Source organism: Passer domesticus, chromosome Z (genome assembly GCF_036417665.1).
Source record: "Passer domesticus isolate bPasDom1 chromosome Z, bPasDom1.hap1, whole genome shotgun sequence".
NCBI lineage: Eukaryota > Metazoa > Chordata > Aves > Passeriformes > Passeridae > Passer > Passer domesticus.
Genome location: NC_087512.1, coordinates 21,992,610 through 22,016,239, shown reverse-complemented (window position 1 = coordinate 22,016,239; position 23,630 = coordinate 21,992,610). Strand labels below are relative to the sequence as shown.

The 23,630-nt window shown below is 36.3% G+C and overlaps 1 protein-coding gene and 1 long non-coding RNA gene across 11 annotated transcripts in view; one reads left to right on the top strand and one right to left on the bottom strand.

The window, feature by feature from the left end:
- ADAMTS6 (ADAM metallopeptidase with thrombospondin type 1 motif 6) overlaps positions 1 to 23,630 on the top strand; it is a 146,877-nt gene that overhangs the window by 106,215 nt on the left and 17,032 nt on the right. For 7 of the 9 annotated variants that reach the window (XM_064403021.1, XM_064403028.1, XM_064403027.1 and 4 more), the window contains 7 exons: positions 4,379 to 4,481; positions 5,456 to 5,589; positions 7,303 to 7,426; positions 8,536 to 8,616; positions 10,532 to 10,695; positions 12,457 to 12,595; positions 21,849 to 21,978. In XM_064403021.1, coding sequence (XP_064259091.1) covers positions 4,379 to 4,481; positions 5,456 to 5,589; positions 7,303 to 7,426; positions 8,536 to 8,616; positions 10,532 to 10,695; positions 12,457 to 12,595; positions 21,849 to 21,978 — 875 coding nt within the window. Of the gene's footprint in view, positions 1 to 4,378; positions 4,482 to 5,455; positions 5,590 to 7,302; positions 7,427 to 8,535; positions 8,617 to 10,531; positions 10,696 to 12,456; positions 12,596 to 12,972; positions 13,060 to 13,207; positions 13,297 to 21,848; positions 21,979 to 23,630 lie in introns of all 9 variants that reach the window. The other 2 variants (XR_010352187.1, XR_010352188.1) reach the window with 2 other exon arrangements.
- Positions 913 to 2,495, bottom strand: LOC135289446 (uncharacterized). 2 transcript variants are annotated; one of them, XR_010352200.1, is made up of 4 exons: positions 2,436 to 2,495; positions 2,164 to 2,308; positions 1,365 to 1,393; positions 913 to 972 (listed from the first exon to the last, which is right to left on the bottom strand). It is a non-coding gene; the product is annotated as an uncharacterized LOC135289446 (long non-coding RNA). The 2 variants fall into 2 exon arrangements; XR_010352199.1 differs by lacking the exon at positions 2,436 to 2,495 and having other exon boundaries at positions 2,164 to 2,402.

Below are 23,630 nucleotides of genomic sequence, written 5' to 3'. Positions count from 1 at the left end.
TGATAGTTTTAATTGAATGGTATGTTGATTAATATAAGTGGGCATGGAAGAGCATGGAAATCTGTTATTGTTTTTATTAATAATGTGCTGTTTGTACATTTTTTCTCTTGAAGTTTCTTTTGCAGCATCAACATTCATTGCCCGTATGTAACTTAGCTCTGCCTAAAGTGCCTACCATTCCTAACCCAAAAACCCCCTTATTTTGACTTCAGTTTTCTTGCAGACACGAGTTAGTTCTCTTGTCTTTTTTTTTTTACCATTTTAATCCTTTGGAAACAGTGCACACTCCTACTAGACTTATTTCTCATCAAGCACTTCCAAAGCCATATATGACTTCTTAATTCAAAAGGCATCTGCTAATGGAAACATTGAGATCAGCAGAAAATAACATTAGCTAATAAGTTCTGGAAACATAAGGGTGGTAGAAAGAACACACTCATCAGAAAATTGTTTTCTATTGCCAACCACATTATCTCTAACAAAAATATGTATTTTTTCCAACCAAAGTGTTTTTTAATTTTTAAAAAAGTACACAATTCTAGTAGAATGGCATGAAACATAATTTCTCAGTTACAGTAACTAATTGATTTAAAATAATTATAAGGGTACAAATCTTAATTTGACATACATCTAAAATTGTAAAAGTGTCCTTTTTATATATTTCATGAAAAACATGGTTTGCTTACAAATTCTGGAAATATTTTTTTTATATATGTGTGTAGACATACTTTTAAAAATTTATTGTTTTTCAGTCCTTTTTCTCAACAGAATCTTGGTTTCTTTTTAGGGGGAGTGTTCCTTTCATTATGCACACATTTACCGATATTGTTGTTGGTTTCATAATTTTAATAATTTCAAGCAATTTTTTTCCTAAAATTAATTCATGTGAGAAGCCACATAATGTAATCGTACCTGAGCTTGAACTGTCGCTCTTCTGGCTTGTTTCTCTTCTTCTCTGAGGGTTGTACAGACCTTTGTTAATAGGAAACAAGAAGTTCAGTTGCTGAAATCTGCCTGATCCCAAGCTCTAAGATGAATAGGTGTGTGTCAGTGGTTTAGAAATTTGTTAACACTTTTTAAACTCAAAACATCTCCTTCTCAGGACTTTCTTCAGACATGATTTTAAGTTCTCATATTCTCGCTGGATTCCTACCACCTCATTTGCTCATAAAAGAGCATCTGGAGACACAAGCAGTCTTTAGCTTGACAAGAGTAATCCATGTAGTATAACTGAATGAAAAAAATTGAAATATCTTACCCAATAAAGAAAAGCAGTTATTGCATGTTTATGTTAGGAAAAGAACACATACAAAAAGAGACAGTGCCAAAGAGATGACATTTTATAAATCCATTTTGTGGCTTACCTTGTGGTAATCTTTTTGCATTTCTGTGCCTAGGATTTTCATAGAGTCTTAGGTTGGAAAGGATCTCAAGGACTATCTGGTCCAACATTTCTTTGCAAAAACATGGTCTGGACAAGATGGCCCAGCATCCTCTCCAGCCAAATCTTAAAAGTATCTACTGAATTACCACTGTTCTGAGGAAATCATTCCAATAAGTTGTTCTCATTGAGAAAAGTATCTATTCTGTATTCAGTCAGAATCTGCCCACTTGTGCACATTACATCACACTCTTCTATGTGACTCCTTGTAAAAGAGGAAATCTCCATCTTCTCTGTAGTCAGCCTTCAAATACTGGGGATAAGGCCTCCATATAATATGGAGATAAAGCCTTCCCCAAGCCTTCCTTTCTCAAGGCTGAACAAACCCAGTTCCCTCAGCCACTCCTCATGTGCCAGGCTTCCCAGCCCTGTGATTGCCTTTGTGCCTCTCCTTTGGACCTCTCAGCCTGTCCACATCCGTGTTGTGCACCAGGGGCCAAAACTGGACACAGAATTGCAGGTGTGGCCTGACAAGCACTGTGTGGGGTGGGATAAGTACTTTATCTCTTCTGGTGTGGCCCTCGTTGGAGCCACCCAGGATCTGCTCCCTTTCTGTGCTGCAGGAGCACTCTGGGCACTCGGATGGAGCTGAGTCCACAGGAGTGCCAGCAGCTCCTTCCCACAGAGCTGCTCCCCAGCTGGGTAGAACCCAGCCTGTGCTGCACTCCTGGACTGGGGTTCTGCTTTTCCAGGTGCAAAACCTTACACTTGTCCTCACTGACCTTCACAATGTTCTCATCAGCCCACTATTCCAGCTTATCCAGGTCTTTCTACAGGGTGGCTCTCCCTTTGCAAGCATCTGCTTCCTCAACCAGTATATTATCATTGGGAAACTGCACCAGCATTGATCCCATCTTCTAGATCACTCTGAAAAATACACAGTGCTGGGCCCAGCATCAATCCCTGGGAACACCCCTTGTGCCAGGCTGTCAGTTTGAAGAGAAGTGATTGACCACTGCCCTGGGTCAGCCAGGTCCCCACCCACGCTACAGACCATTTGTCTCTGTCATAACACAACAGCTTCTGCAGAAGGAGGCTGTGGGAAGCAATACTGAGAGCCCTGGAGAAATCCAGGCAAGCAGTGTCCACTGCTCACCCAACAGCAACTAAGGAGGTTACTGTGTCATAGAAGGTAACCAGGTTTGTCAATCAAAGTTTTGTATGCAAAAAACGATCTTGAGATCGTAGCCTTTAGTTTTACCTCCTGTCAGATATTGGTGAGATACTAAAAGGAGACAGGAAAATTAGGCAGCAAGACTACATCTCAAAGACCAGGTAGCAAGAATATTTTTTAGAATATAAAAAAGAAAATCTTGATCCTTCTTTACTCCTCTTCATATTTTATTATTTTGTCCTAGTATAACTATTTAGATAAAGGGTTTCATTATTTAACTTGTAAGGTGAATTCAGTGCAATTAAAATACCAGTTGTGTAGATTAGAAGCTGAGCAAATGGGACTGAAGGAGTGTGAAGTGACCAGTACCTGAGAGATTCAGGATCTAGCTTTGAGGGATGTCAAGACTGATCCTTCCACTGCTTGGGGGACGTGATGCAAAGAGGCAAATTTAGTTTGGGTTACTATTAAAAACACCCTAATTTTTTTTTTTTTTTAAATTTATGTAGTTATTTTGAATTCTTGTTGTTGTAATCTGAAGGATTCTTGAATAAAAGTAATTGCATTACTCTGTTCTCACCAGCTAATGCATTGTATTTAAAATTGTATTTTTAATTATAGAGTGGTAATAGAGTAATACAGAAAATTAAAAATATAAATACTATCGAATGTTTACTGTTTTAATTTATATTGCTTCAGAATAGCAGAAAAAAAAAAAAAGCTCCTGAATCATATGGCAATGGGCTTGCTATCATGAGATCTTGATTAATGTATAATGAGAATCATTATTGTTATGTTTGTATTTATATTGTGTGATAAATTTTTAGCATCCATTTTAATAGAGTCCCTTTCACTTGAATGCATTTCAGATTCCTGGGAAAAGCTAACTGGCTTAGGTATACAGGAAGACAAGTAAAATGCCGTAAAATGGACTCTTCTCTTGCTCATAAAGTAGTAATGTTTATTAACACCTCTGATGTTTGTCAAAAATAATCCTTTTCTCTATCACTCTAAACAGGATTTTAATCTGTGTTTTAAATACTTTCTTATGATGCTTTCAATTTCACCAGTATTTAAAACATTGATAAGTGTTTAATGAGATGAGGGTATATTCAAGATTACTTTGAATCTGCTGATGCAAAAGGTTATAAATAGCAAAGAATTCTATTTCTCCTATAATTCTTTCCAAGATTAATTTTATTTAAATCTACCCTCATTCCAAGTAAAAAAGTTACTTCATGGTTTTGTAATTGCTAATGCAAAGCAATGAAAATTTAAATGAAAGTTTTTATTTCTTGATCCATGGAGGCTGGTAATCAGAGCCAGACATGCTATCTATTCTCTTTCTCAGCCTTCAAAAAATACTTTTGTCAAGGCTACAAGTAAGCAGGAGTGATATAGTTCTATAGAAAATGTTTTTTTTCTTGATGTCTTAATAACATGTCTCAGTACAGCTGCTTAGTACAGTATAAGTGAACTTACAGCTCTGACCAAATTTTTTTTCCAGCTGTTTTAAAGTGTTTATAAGAAAGTAGCTGATGGATTGATTATGACGCATAGCTTGACAGGATTCTGATTTTCCAGTTTTATGGAATCTGTTATGTAACACTTACCTTCCTTTAAATTACTTCAGCTATTTCATGCCAGCCTGAAATTGCAAATGGACACTTCAACTCTAAAGTAATAAAGTAAATTTCAGAGTCAGAGCCACAAGACAAAACCTTCTAATCACTTGCATGATTGTGTTTGCCGTATAAGCTTCTAAGCATTTCCTTTCATATCTATATTTGGAATAAATTTACTATTTTGTGTTATTTTTTTAGCCATGTCCTTCAGGGGCTCGTGATTTTAGAGAGAAGCAATGTGCGGATTTTGACAATATGCCTTTCCGGGGAAAGTATTATAACTGGAAACCCTACACTGGAGGTAATGGTTAGCATTGCAAAACCACTATCATACGTGAAGATTTTGAAATTATATAAACATTGTATAAAGGGTAATGTTTGTAAATATAATGTTTTGACAAAAATAGCATGAGCTAAGATTTTAAGCTTGTACTACTTTTGTCAGTTGCTGCAAGCCTTACTGAAGAGCAAAATTTCTTTATTCTAGTAGATTTTGTTTTGGTCTGAAGGTGAGTCATCATCATTGTAGAGACTCCACTTTAAAAATATGGACCCATTCTCCACCTGCACCTGTACTGGAATTAGATATTCCATAGGTGATCTGCAAGTACCTTTTATGCTGCAATGATGAGTTTAGTGTTAAGTAATCTGACAATAAGTTTGCCTTTATTAAAGTCAGGAAAATGAGAAAGAAGTAAAAGCATTTATAGGAGCCTCTAAAGACGACTTCAATAACTGCATTATTTATAATATCATAATTTAATACTTTTTCCTATTTTAAAGCTGGGAGATATAACTTGTGTTTTTTATACTTTATTGACTTGAATAAAATTATTTACCAGTGATTTTTAGCTTAACAGCCTAAATGGTTTTACAAACAAGTTTTTAGATTCAAAGCTTAATAAAGGTCATCACGATCATGTGGTGTGAGTTGTAGTGTATTCTGTTGTTATTCTTCCTTTTGAAATAGTGACGTGGTATCGTTGTTTTAAATTGTTTAATAACCATTGTTTAATAAGCATAATGGTATCATTATGGACCCAGCCAACCTTGTCATATCTTACTGTAGGAAATAACATTCAACTCCTTTTTGCAAAAGAGAAGTGTCAAGTAGAGAAATCATTAAGGGGTAGTTAAGTAAATTGTACACCTTGTATATGTAAGGTATGAGATATGACTGTAAATTGCAGATCTGTTTGTGTATAATATTTTTAACTAAACCTTAAATTTGTAAGGTTAATTTTTTTTCCCCTTTTATTTGATTTTGTTGTGTAGGTGGGGTTAAACCATGTGCATTAAACTGCTTGGCTGAAGGGTATAATTTTTACACTGAGCGTGCTCCTGCAGTAATAGATGGGACTCAGTGCAATGCTGATTCACTGGATATCTGTATCAATGGAGAATGCAAGGTTACAAACATTTTATAAAGTACTTACGGATTTCTTTGTTGTGTCTGCTGTTACCTATATTTAGTTAAGATACTTGTATGTTACATAAAAGGGAGTGTTGACAGGTCAAGTTGTTAATAAAAGTATAAGATTGAGACAGAAAGTTAAAAAAGATACTGCATAAAATAGACAAAAAAATTTGAATTTCAGTAACTTCTCAGAGATGTTAGTAGAATCTGCCAATTAATCTTTTTACTTGCTTTATGGTTTCTGTTTAAGAGTTGATGGAAATGGCAACAGGAGATGAACAGTCTCCTTGCACTCTCCCTCTTCCATAATTTCAGTTAGAACATCACTCTGACTGAAAAACACTAAATGTGAACATATTAATATCTTTAATTAGTTCATCCTGTTGCAAAAAATTATGCTGTTAATGTAATTGAAACAGAAAGTCATCACTATTGCCTTGTGGTTCTAGGAAAAAATGTATAATGATGTACATATTTGCCATTTACTAAAAATCTGATTATCTTGTAGGATTCCTATAGAACTGCATTAGAAAAATTTCAATAGGATTGGGGTTCTGTGCCATATTTTTTGCTTATTAACATTCCATTTATTCCTCAGTTTAGCAAAGCATTTAATTATGTACTTAGGTCTAAATATTTGAATAGTACTGGTGACTCTAAAAAGTATTTGATTTTGACAAAACCACTGACATAACTAAAGCTTAATTTAATGCTTTGCTAAATGGAGGGCTGAAGATGTATGTTTATTTAATAACATAGTGAGATCAAAAGTTTTGCCATGTTTTGTAAACCAATTAAAAAAATCTCAAGTTGAGAATGAACTGTGAAGAAAGTTTGGTTTCTGTCATCTTAGTGAATCAGTAAGTTGAAATGTAAAGAGTTAAAATAATAATATTTTGTCAGTTATTGAATGTATTTTAACTTTTCTAATAATGTGTATATTACCTGTTTACAAAATAACAAATAATAGTGCTAGACTAGAAACAAAGATAGCTAGACAGTTAAGTAGCTACTTTCTTCTTTGTATGAGTCCTAGAAAAATATTGGCAAGCTGCAGTCTTTATTCTGTTTACAACCTACTTTTTGCATCCTAATTTTTTTTTCCCAAAGGTCCTGTCTTTAATTTATTTTAATTTTCTTTCATCTAATTCAGCATGCAATTTAGCTTTTCACCATGTTTCATTCTGCATTTATTCTTACTGTGAAGTTATTTACACTCTACATTCATACCTATACAAATTGCAAGTTTCTCCTGCAGCATGTGGAAATATGGTCTATGAAGCTGTAATGCCTTAGAATACTACTTATGCTGTCTCAATGTTTAAGGATCACACAGCAAATCTTGACCTTAAAAAAGCAATACAGATGGCATGAAGCTGTTGTAATATCAAATAACATCAGTAATCATTTATTGATAAGTATAATAATTATAATAGAAAAGCAGTGAGAAATACCTTCCTAGAAGTCACAGTAGAAATGCAAAGTTCTTATTAATCAAGATTTAATAACAACCCAAAATGCAAATTCTTCTCCTTTTTTATCTCCTTTCATTGTCAAGTGAAAACCCACTTAAAGTAGTGGTTATCAACAATAGGCTAGATAAAAATAAGAACTGAATATCTCAAACTTCAGAGAAACAGAAACTTTAGAAATAATGGTGCACGACCATCATCCTGTAAAAATATTTCTTTTTATCTGCTCTCAGCATGTAGGTTGTGATAATATTTTGGGGTCTGATGCTAAGGAAGATAGATGCCGTGTTTGTGGAGGAGATGGGAGTACATGTGAAGCCATTGAAGGTTTCTTCAATGGTTCATTGCCCAGAGGAGGTATGTACATGTGTATCCATTCTGTCATACAATGCTTTTAGATCACTCTTTAGCAAATACCAATGCTGCCTTTTTCCCAGTGTGGCATTGCTGCTGGTCATTCACTTTGACTCTATTTTCCTATTGTTTCCTGGTTTTGTGTATTAGTTTGGATTTATTCCAAATACAACAATGTGTTTAACTACTGAATGCTTGCTTAGGCCTGTTGGTGAAGTTTTTTGTAATTATTTAGTTATGGTGGTATATTAAGAGTAATGTTGTATATTATTTTACTGTGTATGGTAGAATCTGGTAGTCATGCATGAAATTTTAGAACAGAAAGAATGCAGAAAAATCTCAGAAGTTCATAATATTAAGAATTCAGGAAATATATATAGGCTATTATTTTAAAACTTAGCTCAAAAAATACTAATCTTGTAGTCTTAGTGTTAGCAGATTTTGGACTCCATAAATCAGGAAAAGGAGTGAAGTACTGCAGTTAGTTCTGTCCAGTGGAGGACCAACAAGATTATACGGGTCTGGAACACTTGACCCTCTGTGAGGACAGGGTGAGAGAACTGGACTTGCTCAGCCTGGAGAAGCCCCTGGTTTATGGGGATCTGGTATGAGCCCTCCAATACTATGAGGAGGTAATGGAGAAAATGGAGCCAGGCACTGCACTGGTGGATAGACAAGACAGTAGCTATAAACTGGTGGAAGGAAGGTGACTAACCAAGTAGAAGAAAAAACTATTTCCTCAGGAGAACAGTCTAGCAGTGGATCAGATTTCCTAGAAAGGTTGTATAGTTTCCATCTTTGGAGTTTTTCATGACTTAGCAGCTAAAAGTTCTGAGTAACTCAATCTGATCTCTTAGCTGTTCCTGCTTGTAGCAGGAAGTTGGACTAAATGATGACTGAAGTCCTCTAACACTTGAATTGTCCTATGTTCCTGAAGACATTTCTAAATGTCTTAATTACTTAAGATATACTGTTGAAAATACTTTATTAGCACTTAAAAAAAGGAATTCCTTAATACTTAAGTTCTTGCTATCAGTTAAAAATTTTTGTACAAAGTTTAGACAGTTTTCCTTCCTAAATAAAATTTTTCTTAAATAATCTTTTTCTTATAGGATATATGGAAGTGATTCAAATTCCAAGAGGTTCTGTGCACATTGAAATAAGAGAAGTGGCAATGTCAAAAAACTACATTGGTAAGGGGATTCTTTATACATGATTCTAACATGCCAAAAAAAAAAACCCCTCTTCCTCTGTAGTTGTCACACTGGCTCCTTTACTCAAACTAAGACTTTCAACCTAACTCACAGCAAACATCCCATAGTTCCTTAAACTGGAATGGAGTTAATTTGAAATCCATGTCTTCAAGTTTGGAGTGCAGTTAGACAATTGAATTAGCTCAGCTATCTCCTGTCCTCTCTCACCTTGATTTGGCTGATCATTTTTTCACTGGTATCACTCCTAGTTATGTAACAAAATTGGTCAAAAGCCCACTTCTGCAGCTGCACAAATACTACAATATTTTAACTGATTTCTCCAACAGATAACTCAGCAGCAGCAAAACTGTCTGTGTTCAGAGCTGCAGAAAAAATGGCATATTTAGTAGCGCTGTTATCTTCACTTAAATGGCTTGATCCAGGGTGACAGCTGGCTTTATGTTCCTCTTATGATAATTTTCTGTGGGCTCCCTGCATTTCAGGTCCTCATAAATGATTTGATTAGGACTTGTTATTTCTGTCTCATATGCTACTAGCATTATGTCACTGCATAATTATTGTCATGTAATAATTGGACTGCTGTTCGCAACTGTGGCCTTCACCTGTGCATAACTGACATTGGGTAAATGTACTTAGAGAATGAAAATGCACTTTTCTTTGGCAGGCAGATAAAAAATTAATTGCTTTGCTTCAGGATGTATATTAGTTAAGGTATCTATAGCATAGGTATTTTAGTTTTCAGACCTTGTGGTGCTAATGGAAATGGTTACTAATTTCTGCTGAATGTCATAGTCACCAGTGTAGAACAGTAATGCCTCTCTCATTATCTCCTGCTCACATGAGTGCTCTCTGATCTGTTTTAGACAACTTAAGCATCACTGAGGCATTTTCCCTAACTGTTTAAGGTAAACCAACTGTCCACACACATGTAGTTGAGAGTAAAATGTCGGAAAACTGAAGCTGTCTTACTCCTCAGCATTATGATGTGAAGTTTTTTCCCTATCCAGTAAAATCAGTTATTTGTCTCAATGAAAAACAACATGCTCTTTGACTATGGGGCTCCAACCATAATTTTTGCTTTAAAAACATGATCTGTTTAAAATAAAAAAAGAAATAAAATATGTAAAACTTGGTAATCTTCACCTTAAAGCAAGAAGTTAATATTTAATTAACTAAATATTCACTTTAAAATACAATATCCATTTCATATTTAGGAACTTAATGTAATATTATTAACAAAATATCAAATTCAAATCCCTGAATAAGATGTGCTTGCCCATCCTAATGATTGATTAGCTACGAAACTTCTATTTTTGCTATAAAACTTTCATGTTTCAAGGCTGTAAATTAAGGAGGATAAAATATCTTATCAGACTAAGGAGCTAATATTTCAGTTTGTAGTAGAAATATCTTGTATTTGTGCTTCAATAAGGGAAAAAAGAACAAAACAACAGCTGACTGGTACCGTATGTCAGACTCCATGTTCCTTCTTTTTTTTCCTCTGCACATTTCCTCTGGTCTGTGATACCTATTCCATGCCCCAGCCTCTTAATGTAAATATAAGGTTGGTAATACATTATGCATTTCAGATGTGCATATATCTCATGTCATAGTTCAAGTTGCATGAGGCATTCTGGTTCATTTCATGCAGCATCTGCATGTTGAAACCTGCAAAATAGTCTGCACATTGAAGGTTATTGCAGAGGCAAAATTGTTGATTTACATGAGGGATATTTTACCCCATTAGAGGTAAAGAAAAAGCTTTATATAGCTTGAAAAAAACAGTGATATAGAGCTGAAGCTCACATACTTCTAGAAGATTAGTAGATTTACAATGGCTTCTCCATTATAAACGCTGCTTCCAATTTTTAGGTGGCTTGTATTTTTTTTTAAGCTTTAAAATCTGAAGAGGATGACTACTATATAAATGGTGCCTGGACTATTGACTGGCCAAGAAAGTTTGATGTTGCTGGAACAGCTTTCCATTACAAGAGGCCAACAGATGAACCAGAGTCTTTGGAAGCACTAGGCCCTACTTCAGAAAACCTCATAGTCATGGTAAAGTTACAATAAATGTATTTCTGAAATTTGTAATTTGTATTTAAGTTCTGAGAAAGGACAATGCCATGAATTAAATTAAAATAGGTTGAGTTTCCAAACACTATACAGCATTTTTAGTTGGGACTTTGTGTGAGTGTTTTAACATATGTTTCTTACATTTCAAAACTGACTGGCAAACATTGTGATGAAATGGGGATGAAGTCAGAAGAGCACCAGGAAAACTCACAGAAAAAAACCCCACATCTCTTTAAGTGAGGTTCACAGTAATGGTAGCGAAAATTGTGAATGGGCCATGTATCGTATCTCTGCATACTGCTGACACTCCACAGTCCCTGACAGTTCTGTGCATTTCTGTAGTTTTAAGCCTGGCCTCAGTGTGACATTTATATATAGCCTTACCACAGAATGAGTATAGTGGTATGACCCGTGTTAAATTATGTCACTGTGACATACATTGCTCTCAAAAGATTTTATAGAGTATGAGAATGTAGCAGAAGATATGATCAGGATCCTGATGCCATCTCTGACAACAGGCTGTGGTGAGCCTGCTGCTTCACTACTATGTTGAGGAGGAGTATGAGAACAAGTTGATATTTTCCCAGTGTATTCTGTCAGCTGCTGGATTTGCAGTTCAGTGATTGCTTGAGCCAGATAGGAAAATTTGGTAGAGAATAATTGTTGCATGGATATCCCCATTTTAGGCAGCATTTTCAAACACTTGAGTAATCTTTTTTCCTTCTGTATCTGTGCATAAGGTAGACAGTCCATACAGAATAAGTTACACAATTTTAGTGCCTTTTTCATTCAGTCTGTGTCACAGACTGTCTTTCTGAAAGTTCTCTGCTCTTTTGCCATGTGGAGATAGGCAGATGTGCCTCTGCAAAATGTAAGAGAAAGTAGAAATGCGTGAAAATTAGCTCTAGGGTGGGTCAGATTGCTGCGTCTAACTTGATTTTGTGCTATTGGTAATGAAAAAAAAAGTTTGATTGAGCGTCAAAGACTAATGTTGGACAGGTAATCTGTAGAAGTGCAGTTCAACATCAAGGCTAGGCAAAAACTCGTGGTGATTGTTGCACTTTTGTCTATGTTGCCTGCAGTGATGTCGCTACAATGAGAGCTTTGTTATTCTTTTAAAGCAATCACAGATATGATTCCACCAATCACACCTTAAGCTGTTGGCTGTTCCATTAGGGGAAAACAATGGCCTCAGCAGCAGTCTGTTGGTGTTACTATTATTATTGGAAGTAATGTACTGTACTGTAGTCACTAAAAGGGCTAACAAGGCAAGAGATAGTTTCAAAACTATGTGGACTGTACTCCTCACAAGACTTCAGTTAGAACTGCTGTATCTTTCTACAGTAATGTGCTTTTCCATCTTTGAACTCCCATAATTATTCAGCTCTCAAGTTAATTTCCATGAAGACATTAATTTTATGAAAACTAGCAAAATTTATAAAATTTATGAAACTAGCAAAATTATGAAATTTTGTCAGGAATAAGGAACTCACAGAAATAATAAAGTTGTGTTAAGAGAGAAAAAAAGGATAAACCTCACCTTGGACAATAATATTTTTCTTTTGTATATATTTTAAAAGCTGGTACAGATTCTTTTGGGGAATATCTAAAAAGAACTACCATGACTTAATTTATTACTTTCTTCCCGTTCAGCAGAACATAACACATTCCTAGAATAAATGTCACTGTGTTTGCCCTCTGCTTGCTTGCATTAATGGTATAACCAGTTGTTTTCAACTACAGATTCTGCTGCAGGAACAGAATTTGGGGATAAAATATAAATTCAATGTTCCGATCTCTCGCACTGGCAGTGGAGACAATGAGGTTGGCTTTGCATGGAATCATCTACCTTGGTCAGAATGTTCTGCCACTTGTGCAGGAGGTAAGACACCAGACAGTTGAGCTGCAAGGTAAACTGAATTGCAAGATACACTTCACTGTATAATTATCTAGGTGACTAATTGAAAACCTTTCTTTCAGGTATGCCTTACATCTTAATGAACATTTATTTTAATCACAGTGGATTTTGTTGTTTTCAAGTACCTTTAATATATTCAGATCTTTTTGTTAAATACAGCATGTCTTGGTACAGTGTCTCTCTCTGCTGATAGTTCTGAGACTTTCTTGAAGCTGGTATGTTTGTTTTTTCCCAGAAACTTTGTTGATAAACAACATCAGAAGTTTTAAGTAAGGAGATTAAAAGCAAGAAGGCAAAATAGGCATCTGTAAATAAAGAGATGTATCTTTGTGTGTTCGTAGGTGTCCTTCACACAATCCTAGTCAGCCCTCCTATCCTCCAGCCACCAAAGTTTAGGATGCACACTGGCAGCTCCTCCGTAGAAGATGGTAACAATTGGATTTTGCTTGCCAGCCCGTAGCAGTATCTGAGAATTGTTGCCCTTGGGCAACAGTGGGGGATTTGTAGGTTGTCCCATGTGGTTCATCATGGGTGGCTTTTGCCAACAACTTACTATATTCCTAATCCTCCCTCTAGTGGCCACCAATGCAATTCTTTACCTCTGGCTGGGAGAGCAGGACAGTTGGCTTCCTTCAAAGCCAACACCATTGCTGCTGCAAGAACTGGTGAGTAGAAGTGCTGTGTGAACAGTATCTTTCTTCTCTCTGGAGACTGAATGAATCATCTCCCCAACATACCTCTGTTCCAGAAGATATGGGAGAGTGCTTTAAATGAATGTAAGAATTTCAGTTTCCACGGCACCACGGACAGCCCTTATCAAGAAGGAGACACCATATTTTTTTTAAAAGAACCTTGTGACCAAATACTTGTTGCTTTCTTGGTTTTTTTTCTGTCTGTGGGAGGTATTCATCATGCCTCGCCTTTCTGCTGGAAGCTGCTGTGGCTGTTACTAGTTGTATGCAATTTAAAATACAGCCTAGCCATACATAATACATAAAAAATAGCATAAATTATTTTCTGTGCCACTAGAGAAAGTCTTGAAACAAAATAAAGGATGCCAACTTTCTCCAATATTTTTATTATTTCTTTGTTGGATTGCTGGGTGACAGATTGATTTTTAAAAACAATTTTAGTAACAGTAAGTGTGGCGAAATATAAAGAAGAGGAGTGCCTAGCTCATAGAGAAAGTAAGTTCCAATTATTAGAACCTTAAAGGTATTGTCAGATCCTATTTTTGTGATGGTAATGTGCTAATGATCTTTCTGAAGTCCTAGGAAAACTCCCATTGATTTAGGTAGAGACAAGATTTTAGCCATGGAGATATCCTGTCATGAAGGCCATTGTCATTTCACACCTTTGACAAAATACAGTGGAAAAAATAATTGGCTCTGAAGGAGTAGGCACTTGTCAAGATTAAAAAATTTGGATGCAATTAATTAGATTTCAAAGGAAGATTTGTGAATCCCTTAAAGTGGCATATATTTATTAATTTAAACTCAGAGGAGGAGGAGGAGAGGTTTTCTTTGGTAGCTTATGGTGGTCAAACCAGGCATTTTCTCTCCTCTCTTTCAGTTTAATAAAAGGATATATTGTGGTCTTTTTTTTTCACTGAGCACTCTACTCATAAACATATATTTCATTGTAGCTATAATTCATGTTTAAACATGTATCTACTTTCTCCATGAGATAACCTGCTCCTGATATTTCTGTCAGGTTATGAAATGCATTTCACCTTATGCCAAAAGAAGACACAATCCTAAAGAGGAACTGAGTCAGGAGAAAGAAAAGGGAGAAAAAAGTAGAAGAGACAGGGTCTTGAACTTGAGCTAATGTAAATATTTTATTAAGCAGAGACTTGACCAGGTATCATATTAATAGGCTGCCTTATGTCCACTGTGCACTGCTTAAGTCTAGCTCTTTCTAAATCAGTTTATTTGTATCTGCATTGCTTAATGACTGCAGCATTTCTTAATTGCTTAGTGAATGTTAAAACATGGGTATTTCTTGATGTAGTAGCAAAACTGAACTTGAGCATATGTGTTGAATGCCATGAAGCAGAGCATAAAGGACATTGTGGCAGTGCAAAATTTAAACAGTTTTGGAGTACTTTATCTTGCAGAAGTGTCTGATTTTTTGTGCTGTTTCTTCTTCATAGTGTTTTAAGAGCAATCCACTTCATCCAGATCTTCCTAGACCTGTTAGTATGCCTCATCTTGGCAACTAGAGCAGTCAGGAGTCAAGGAACGAGCTAAGAGCAAGCTGGGAGAAACTTACAATAGTAACATGCTGTCTTTTGCATTGGACTTCTATATTATGTTCATCTCTGCTGCGCTGAATAGTCACATCAGAAGAATAAAAAATGCTTTAACTTTTGAAACAGGACCACTCTTCTAGGGCCTGTCTTGACTTTGAAGAATAGGAAAAGCATAGCAAGTGGAATCATAGGAACGAGAAGAAAGGTTTCCTGTTTATGACAGTTTAATACGATGCCCAAGCTCTGGATTCCATTCCTCTCTCCTCTCTCATGATATTGAGCAGCTCAAAGCATATATTACACTCTTACTTGCTTGTTATGAGTTCATTATTGTATGTATAGCTCTGTGGAATTTCTGACTTCTGAAGCATTCAAGGAATTTCATCATCTCATGAAAACTCACCCAGGCACCTGAAATCAAGGGGCTCTTCACAGTATACATTATACCTCCTGTCCCTCTGTATTCTCAAGGGAATGATCTAGGAGCTCATGAAGAAACAGTTACATATTTAGATTGCCTCTAAAAGGTGGAAGAAAATCTTTTGTGAGAGGCAGCCTTGGCTGTAGTGACCATGAGAATGTAGAATTCTATATTGAAGTAGGAGGTAGTGGGACAGCAAGAAAGATTATAACCATGGACTTCAGGAGAGCTAACTTTAACCTCATTATGGATCTTTTTGGATGAATCCCATGGGAACAGGCCCTGCCGGGAATAGGGGTCCAGAAGGGTGGACTCACTCACTCCAGGCTTGGGAACAATGCGTCACAATGAGAAAGAAATTAGGCCAGTGGGGCAAGAGATCTCTGTGGAAGGATGGATGAAGGCTACTGTCATTACTCAAATATAAGCAGGAAATACACAGGAGATGGAAGAAGGGTCAGGACACCTGGAGTGAATATAGAGAGGTAGTCAGGGTAAATGCAAATGAGACTATAAAGGCCAGTGCCCAGCTCAACTTAAACTTGGCTAAGAATGTCAAGCATAATAAAAAGGGTATTTTCAAATACATCAATAACAAAAGAAAATAAAAAATATTATCTGGGCTCATTATTAAATGGAGACGGGACCCTGGTAAGAGAGAAAGATGAGAGGGCAGAGTTACGGAGTGCCTTTACATCAGTCTTCACTGGCAAGGCCAGGCCTCGGGGATCCCTAACTGAGGAGACCAGGGTGAAGGAATGTTAGGAGGAAGACACTTATGGAAGGAGGATTTGGTCTGAAACAACTAGAAGGACCCTAGTCCGTGGGCCCTGATGGAATGGATCCATGAGTCATGAGAGAGCTGGTGCATACTGTAACAAGGCTGTTCATGATCACCTTTGAAATATCATGAAGATCAGGAGAGATGCTGAGGACTGGAAGAAAGGAAATGTCACCCCACTTTTCAAAACGGGCAAGAAATATGACCCAGGGAACTACGGACCAGAATCCCTGGGAAGATGATAGAGTACCTTCTGGTGCCATCTCTGGATTCTAGAGGCCTTCTCTGTCCATGTGGAAGACAAGAAGATGATCAGGAGTAGTCAGCATGAGTTCACTAAAAGTGACCAAGTGTTTGATTGCCTTCTACAATGAAAGAGCTACCTGGATGGATGAGGGGACAGCAATGGGCAATGTCTGCCTCAATTTCAGCAAGGCTTTCAATACCCTTTCACAATGTTCTCATAGGCTAACTCAGGAGGTGTGGACTTGATGAACAGCCGATGAGGGTCATAATAGGTGGCAGATGGTCTAATTAGAGGCCTGGCACTAGTGGTGCCACCCAAGGTTCAACAGTGGGCCCAGTTTTATTTAGCTTATTCACCAATGGATTGAAGGGCAAATGCCTCCTCAGCAAGTTCATTGAGGGCACAGAGCTGGGAGCAGTGGCAAATACCCCAGAGTGCTGTGCAGCCATTCAGAAGAACCTCAGCAGGTTGCAGAGATGGGCAAAGAAGAACCACCTGAAATTCAGCAAGGGCAAGTGCAGGGTTCTGCACTGGGGAGGAGCAGCCCCAGGCACCAGCACAGGCTGGGGCTGACCTGCTGGGGAGCAGCTCTGGGGGTCCTGGTGGACAGCAAGCTGTCCATGAGCCAGCAGCGTGTCCTGGTGGCCAAGAATGCCAATGGTATCCTGGGGGCATTGGGAAGAGCAGTGCCAGCAGGTGGAGGGAGGTGATCCTGCCCCTCTACTCAGCCCTGGTGAGGCCTCACCTGGAGAGCTGTGTCCAGTTCTGGGCTCCTCAGGACAACAGAGACATGGAGCTCCTGGAAGATGCTGATAAAAGGATGGATCCAGGCCCTTCTCAGTGGTACCAATCAATGGAACAAGAAGCAATGGAAAAAAAGCTGCTGCCCGGGAAGTTCCAGCGGGACATGAGGAAGAAGTTCTTTACTGTGCAGGTGACCATGCACTGCAACAGATTGCCCACAGAGGTTGTAGATTCTCCCTCATTGATATTCAAGAAGTGTTTGGACACAATCCTGTGCCATGTGCTCCAGGATGACTCTGCTTGAGCAGGGAATTTGAACCTAATGACCCACTGTGGTCCCTTCCAACCTGACCCATTCTATGAGAGATTGTAAACTGTGTATTTTGTAGTGTCACTTATGTTAAAGGAGAAGGTACACATAGTTTTTTGCCACTGATCTTGATGCTCACTATACATGGAATCAAAAAGGAACCAAATCTCCAAAGTCTATTTTGATATTTTCGTTTTTTTCTTTGAAAGAGGATCTTCAGATATACCAGATAGTTAAAAAGGCATGGTTGATGACAGAAAAGTGTTATTTATGTAGGATTCCTATGCTTATATCTAGGACGAGAGTATAATTTCACTGTTTTTTAATATCAGTATTTTTCTTAGGCATGGGGATCCAGAATTGCAGCTCTTCTTTTTGTACACTAGAACTTATGTTTTCTGTATTGAACATTTTTCCTTTACAATATGAATGTATAGTGTCTTAGCTAGTTATTTTTTTCTGGGAAAAAAAAATACACATTATAAATGAATATAAATGTAGATATAAATATGGACTAAAATATGGATGTAAAAATAAAAATAAATTATAAATATAAATATATTACATTAAAATTGAAAGCTGATCTATATGTATTCTTCATATTAATTCCCCTTTTTTCTTAAAGTACAGTAAAACCTCTTCTATTCTGATGTAAAGGTTTTCAGAAGAAAAGTTTGTTATTATCCCAAATAGGTCTTTATAGCCAGTGGCAAACTTGGACAAGACATTATGAAAGCAATGCCAGAGAATACTGCAATGTACAGTGCTAAGTTATCTACAGAGAGAGGAGTGGGAAAGTAGAGAACACAGGGAAATAAAAAAATAATGGCAACAACAGAAGATTTTCTTTAAGGACCTGAATATTATTTAATGAGAAACACAGAGAAAATAAAAAATAAAATATGTAGAAGTAGGAACTGAAACAATACAATGAAAATTCTGGAAAGTGAAAGGAAAGGGCAGTTATATCACTTGTAGATCACAGAATTATAGTTTATTAACTCTCCGACATGTCCTTCCTTATATCTTGTAACTTCCCAAGAAAAAGTGTATTACTCTGTTCAGATCCACAAGTATTCTTAATAAGGCAGTGAACTTCTGCTGCTGGTATTGTTTCAAAAATCTAGCAAAGGAACTAAGTCCTTCTTTATGCTTTTTTATTTCATGCATTTAAAAATAACTCAAATAACTGCCTACTCCCTTTTAAATTTCTTTCATGTTTAATTATGGCAATGAATGACAGCATTTATTATCTGGAATTTGCCAGTCCTAAGAATTAGTTAGGTTTTCATTCATTCTATTAGAGTTCATCTCCAGATGGATTAAATATCTCAGATATTAATGTTTTGGTTTTTTAATAAAATAGTCAGCATACTATTACTATCATAAGTAAATTGATTGCTGTTCAGTTTTCTTTGCTGCTCATAACCCATCTAGAGCGATGCCTGCTATGTTTTTCTTTCATGCCCTCAGATGAATTATGAAACTATCTTTAGGCAAATAAAACATACTTTTCCTCATCAAAGAAAATATAAGTTTGGCTCTGAGATGAATATCTTGTGATCTGATGAGTGAGCTCAGAAAGTATGTCTGGGTTAACCAGCATGCACTAGTTTTAGAGATGCAAGTTTCACTATGTATTGGTACTGGCTTCTTTATAATTAACTGTTGCAATCACAAGCCACAATTTTTGGGATTGCTTTTAAAAATAGATACAGCATTTACATGCCTGCAATTTTAATTCAAAAATAAAATGTGCTCCATGTAATTTGAAATTTGGCTGCTGAAAGTCATGCAGACTGTTTGTGAATTGAAATCTGCAAAGTATTTCAGTTCTCAGGAGATTATGGTCACTAAACCACTGGAGTTTTGTTTTCTCAGGATGGCACTGACCAGTCATGAGGACATTTTATGTCTTTCATTATCAACTAAAAATCTGTAGATTTGAAAGCAAAATGGTTCTAACTGCTTGTAATTAGTATTTAAATGAACATGTTCATCTGTGCTTTCTAGATTCCTTTTTTTAAAAGACCATATACTCAGGGAAGGGTTCATAATTTAAAAATAATTTGTCAATACTTGGCATAACCAAGTTGTATCTATTGTCTGGATAAAAACAGCACTTCTAGCTTTTTCTGCTTATTTTTCTTGCCTTAAAAGTTATTATTTCTTTTTATCTGAGATTTTTAATAAATAATATTAAAATTAGACAGCAATTATGTAAGTTTTATATACTGTGTGACAAGGTGGTGCAGAACTTTTAAGAAATGGATTAATGCATCTCCTGGCATCAATTAAAGATTCTTCACTGTAAGTGAATAGGGTGAGTACTGTCTTACAGGTGATACCCTATCTGAACAACATTCAGTAAATAACACATTTGCAAATTTTTTTTTAAAGCTGAGTGATACTTTGCAATCATAGAAGTTTAGAATATTTTCTTATTACAAAATTCCTCAAAAATGAATTTGTTAGGAGTGCCAATTTTTAGCCAAATTCAAGAAGGAAATGTATCTGATGCCAGTAAGAAATGCAGTACAAATATAACATTAATATCAATGCTATCCGATAAGTACATTTGTGAGAATAGTATGCATTATTACAATGCTGAATTCTAAAGTGTGTATAAATTATTTTTAACCAAATATGTCTGAGGAAAATGTCATTATGAAGTCCACATTCAGCCTATTCAACCAAGAGAACTAAGGCAGTTTGTGATAGAAAGGATAAATGATTAGTCAGAACTCAACATAATTGTATATCAGCTAACAGTGCCACATTGCTCGCATTGCTGTTTGTCTAGGGCTGTTAAATACTATTTCTTGTTGTGGTGAAATGTGAGCAGAAGATTGCAAGAAATATTCCTACTTAGGTCGTCAGGTCTGTGTTGAATTATTGTCTTCTGTTGGCAGTTTTTGCGTTGATTATAGTATTCAAGGTGAATCCCCCCACAGCTTCTCATATGTTTAGATATTTCACTTATTTTTCAAGAGTCAGAGGAAGATATTATTTCCTCCTACAAGGGAAGGCTGAGAGAATTGGGTTTGTTCAGCCTGAAAAAGAGACAGCTTACGTGTGACCTAATTGCAGGCATCTGGGATCCAAAGGAAGCCTATGACAAAGATGGAGAGGAATTTTTTTAAAGAGCATTTAGTGACAGGACAAGTGGGAATGGCTTCAAATGGAAAGCAAGCTGGTTTAGATTAGATATTAGGAAATAATTCTTTACTGTGTGGTTGGTGAGGCATAGAACAAGCTGTCCAGTGAAGTGGATGCCCCAGTCCTGGTAGTGTTCAAAGCCAGGCTGGATGGGTCTTTGAACAGCCTGGTCAAGTGTAAGGGTCCCTGCCCACAGCCTGGGTTTTGGAACTCTATGATCTTTAAGGTCTCTTGCAATGAAATCATTCTATAATTCTATGCATGTCTTAAAATGAAGAGATGGCTGTAAGGATATTTGAAGCCAGGAGGTTTTAATGTCCATTTAATATATGCATTTCACATTTTGGAATAAGTTAAATAATTGCTTCTCTTTTGAAGAAAGGTACAGGACTTTTTGAAGCTTTTAAGTACAAATAATGCCGTTATTCCAGTTTTATAACTATGCATGTTCAATAAAAATTGTATGTGAATTGCAAAGACATGTTTTAAAAATTCTAATAACCATCTTACAGCATGTTTTTAAGAGAAGAGGAAGGCAGTGTGTATTGCAACAATATACTATCATCATATCAGTTGAAAAAAATGAATACTCAGAAATTATACTTAATAAACTATCTTATAATGCTGCCTTGGTAGTGATATACCATGCTTTGGCAGTAATGATCAGTTCCAAATTACTCTGTTGATGGTTAACAATGAAAGAGGAGCTGGAAGTGCCAGGCAAAATGAGTATTCATGGAGACAAACTGCCTCTTTCAGGATGAATTATAGTTCTACTATTTTACTGAAAAAATAATATAATAAAATTAAAATTAATAAAATATAATGAAATTATACAATTTGTAGGATAATATATGAAAATGCAACACTGCTTCCCATTCTTGCCAGTTTTCTTTAAATCAGAGCACATAAACAATAATTCTGCATTGAAGTGTGACCACATTCTATTTGGTGATGTTTTCTTTGGAAATTTAAATGTCCTTTCTAGGAGAGGATAGCAGACAGAGAATGGATTTTGTGCAATATACAAATAAAAACCTACTTCTAGTAATCTATAATTTTTTTTTTTGAAAACAACAGAATCTTAAATTCCTCTTTAAGTGGGATAGCCTAAAATTGAAGGAAAATTAAAAAATTATTGTGGCTAGGGGGCATTCAGTCAATTTAAACTCTCACTGCTGTAGACTTTGGCCAAATAAAGTGGGATGGTAGAACTAATAATCAATAGGTGAAATACAATTATACTCAAAAAATTAGAAGAGCAAGAATGATTAATTAATGATCTTTCATTTCCTCCTAAGGTGTCCAGAAACAAGAGGTGGTGTGTAAAAGGCTGGATGACAGCTCCGTTGTACAAAACAATTACTGTGACCCTGACAGTAAGCCTCCAGAAAACCAAAGAGCCTGCAACACTGAGCCTTGCCCACCTGAGTAAGTCGTTAATCACTTAGGATGGACAGTCGTTTTGCATAGAAAAATAAGTCTTCATAATCTGTAATAAATCCTGTTAACCAAATAAGATTCTCATCTACTATTCATGTCCTGCCTTATCAGAAGGGGTATTTGGGTTTGGTTTTAGTTTCTTGTTCTTCTAAAATGAGCTCCGAAAAATGCATTGAGGATCTTTGCTTGACTGTGGAGCATTAGTGATATTTGAACTACACCAAACACTGTAAGTAAATAGAATCTAGCAAAACAGTTTCTTAGGATATGACTGTCATATGCAGTGAGTCGTGCACAGAGAAGAACTGGAGACCATTCTTAAGGCAACAATGATAAAAAAAAATGTTGAGGTGAGACTTAACTTTACCCTAGTTATTAATATTGCATCTGAAATGTTTGCCATATTTTAAAGTATGTAATATTAACATTTGTGTTAAAGTGTTCACATGAGAAGTAGTAAATACAGAAACCTCAAAGAGGACCAAACCGTTTCCTGGCAATAGTTTTGTCAAACTTTTTCTCCAGCATATTCAGTGTTGACGAATAATGCTGTGTGCCTTTAAGATTAGGTGCTTAGATTCTGTTTAGATTTATTTTTAATGATATGTATGATAATTTATATGATCATATTAATATTAATGACATTGATAACCCAGCAGCTCATTTAATCAAAAATGAAGTCTGGCAAGAACACAAAGCATAGCTTAATACAAAAACCTGTTTAGAAACAGTTGTGATATTTTGTACTAGAAAACACTATCAGCATGTGACAACAGCTTTCCTTATGCTTTGGGACAAATAAAACTTATGGAAAAGGTGGAACAGATACAACAGTTTATTGATTCCCAAGCTCTGGTTAGTTTGGCTTTGGTGATAATCTGTAGCTGCATTCCAAATGGGTGTGAAAATCATTAATGCTAATTAAATGCAGATTCTGCACAATACTGTGCTCGCCTGTAAACGTCTCTTAGAAACTGCTAAATTGTAGCATGAAGGACACTGTGAAGAATAAGAGAAGATGATTGTGCATTAAATCACAGCAAGTCAATGAACTTCCAACTGAAGTCAATCTCTTCCCAGAGTATTAGCTGCTTTCCTGGCATGGTACCTGGTTGCAGGATGGCAGAGCAGTGTCCCTTACTCTACATGCCCCTGTGACACGTAACACACATTTGGCATAAAGCCAAGTGAAGCCACTGCACTGCTTTTACCTTTGAGTGACTGTGTCAGACAGGTCTAAATTAGGTTGAAATCACTGTCCCCACAATCTATGTGTAAACATATGTTTATCCTGGAGGGATATGTATTTGTCCTTTGTTTAGATAACACTGTTTGGCATGGCTCTGAGTGCACCAAATATGTCCACCTGAGAGCAGGACTTGAAAAGCACTCATGTTTGATCAGTTCCTTTTTACCAAACACATTCCAACCCCTTCCTTTGTGTGGCCTAATTATTGCAAATTAGCATTCAAAAAAGTAATGTTAACAATGTTATTCCAAACTAGTGTAACTTTGGGCGTCTTTTTGTTGCTTTGTTTTGTTAGGTGTTTCGGTGGTTTTTTTTTTTGTTTTGTTTTTTTTTTGTTCACTGACACTACTTAAAAATACCCCACAAACTAAGAAAATCCAGCTCACAAAGT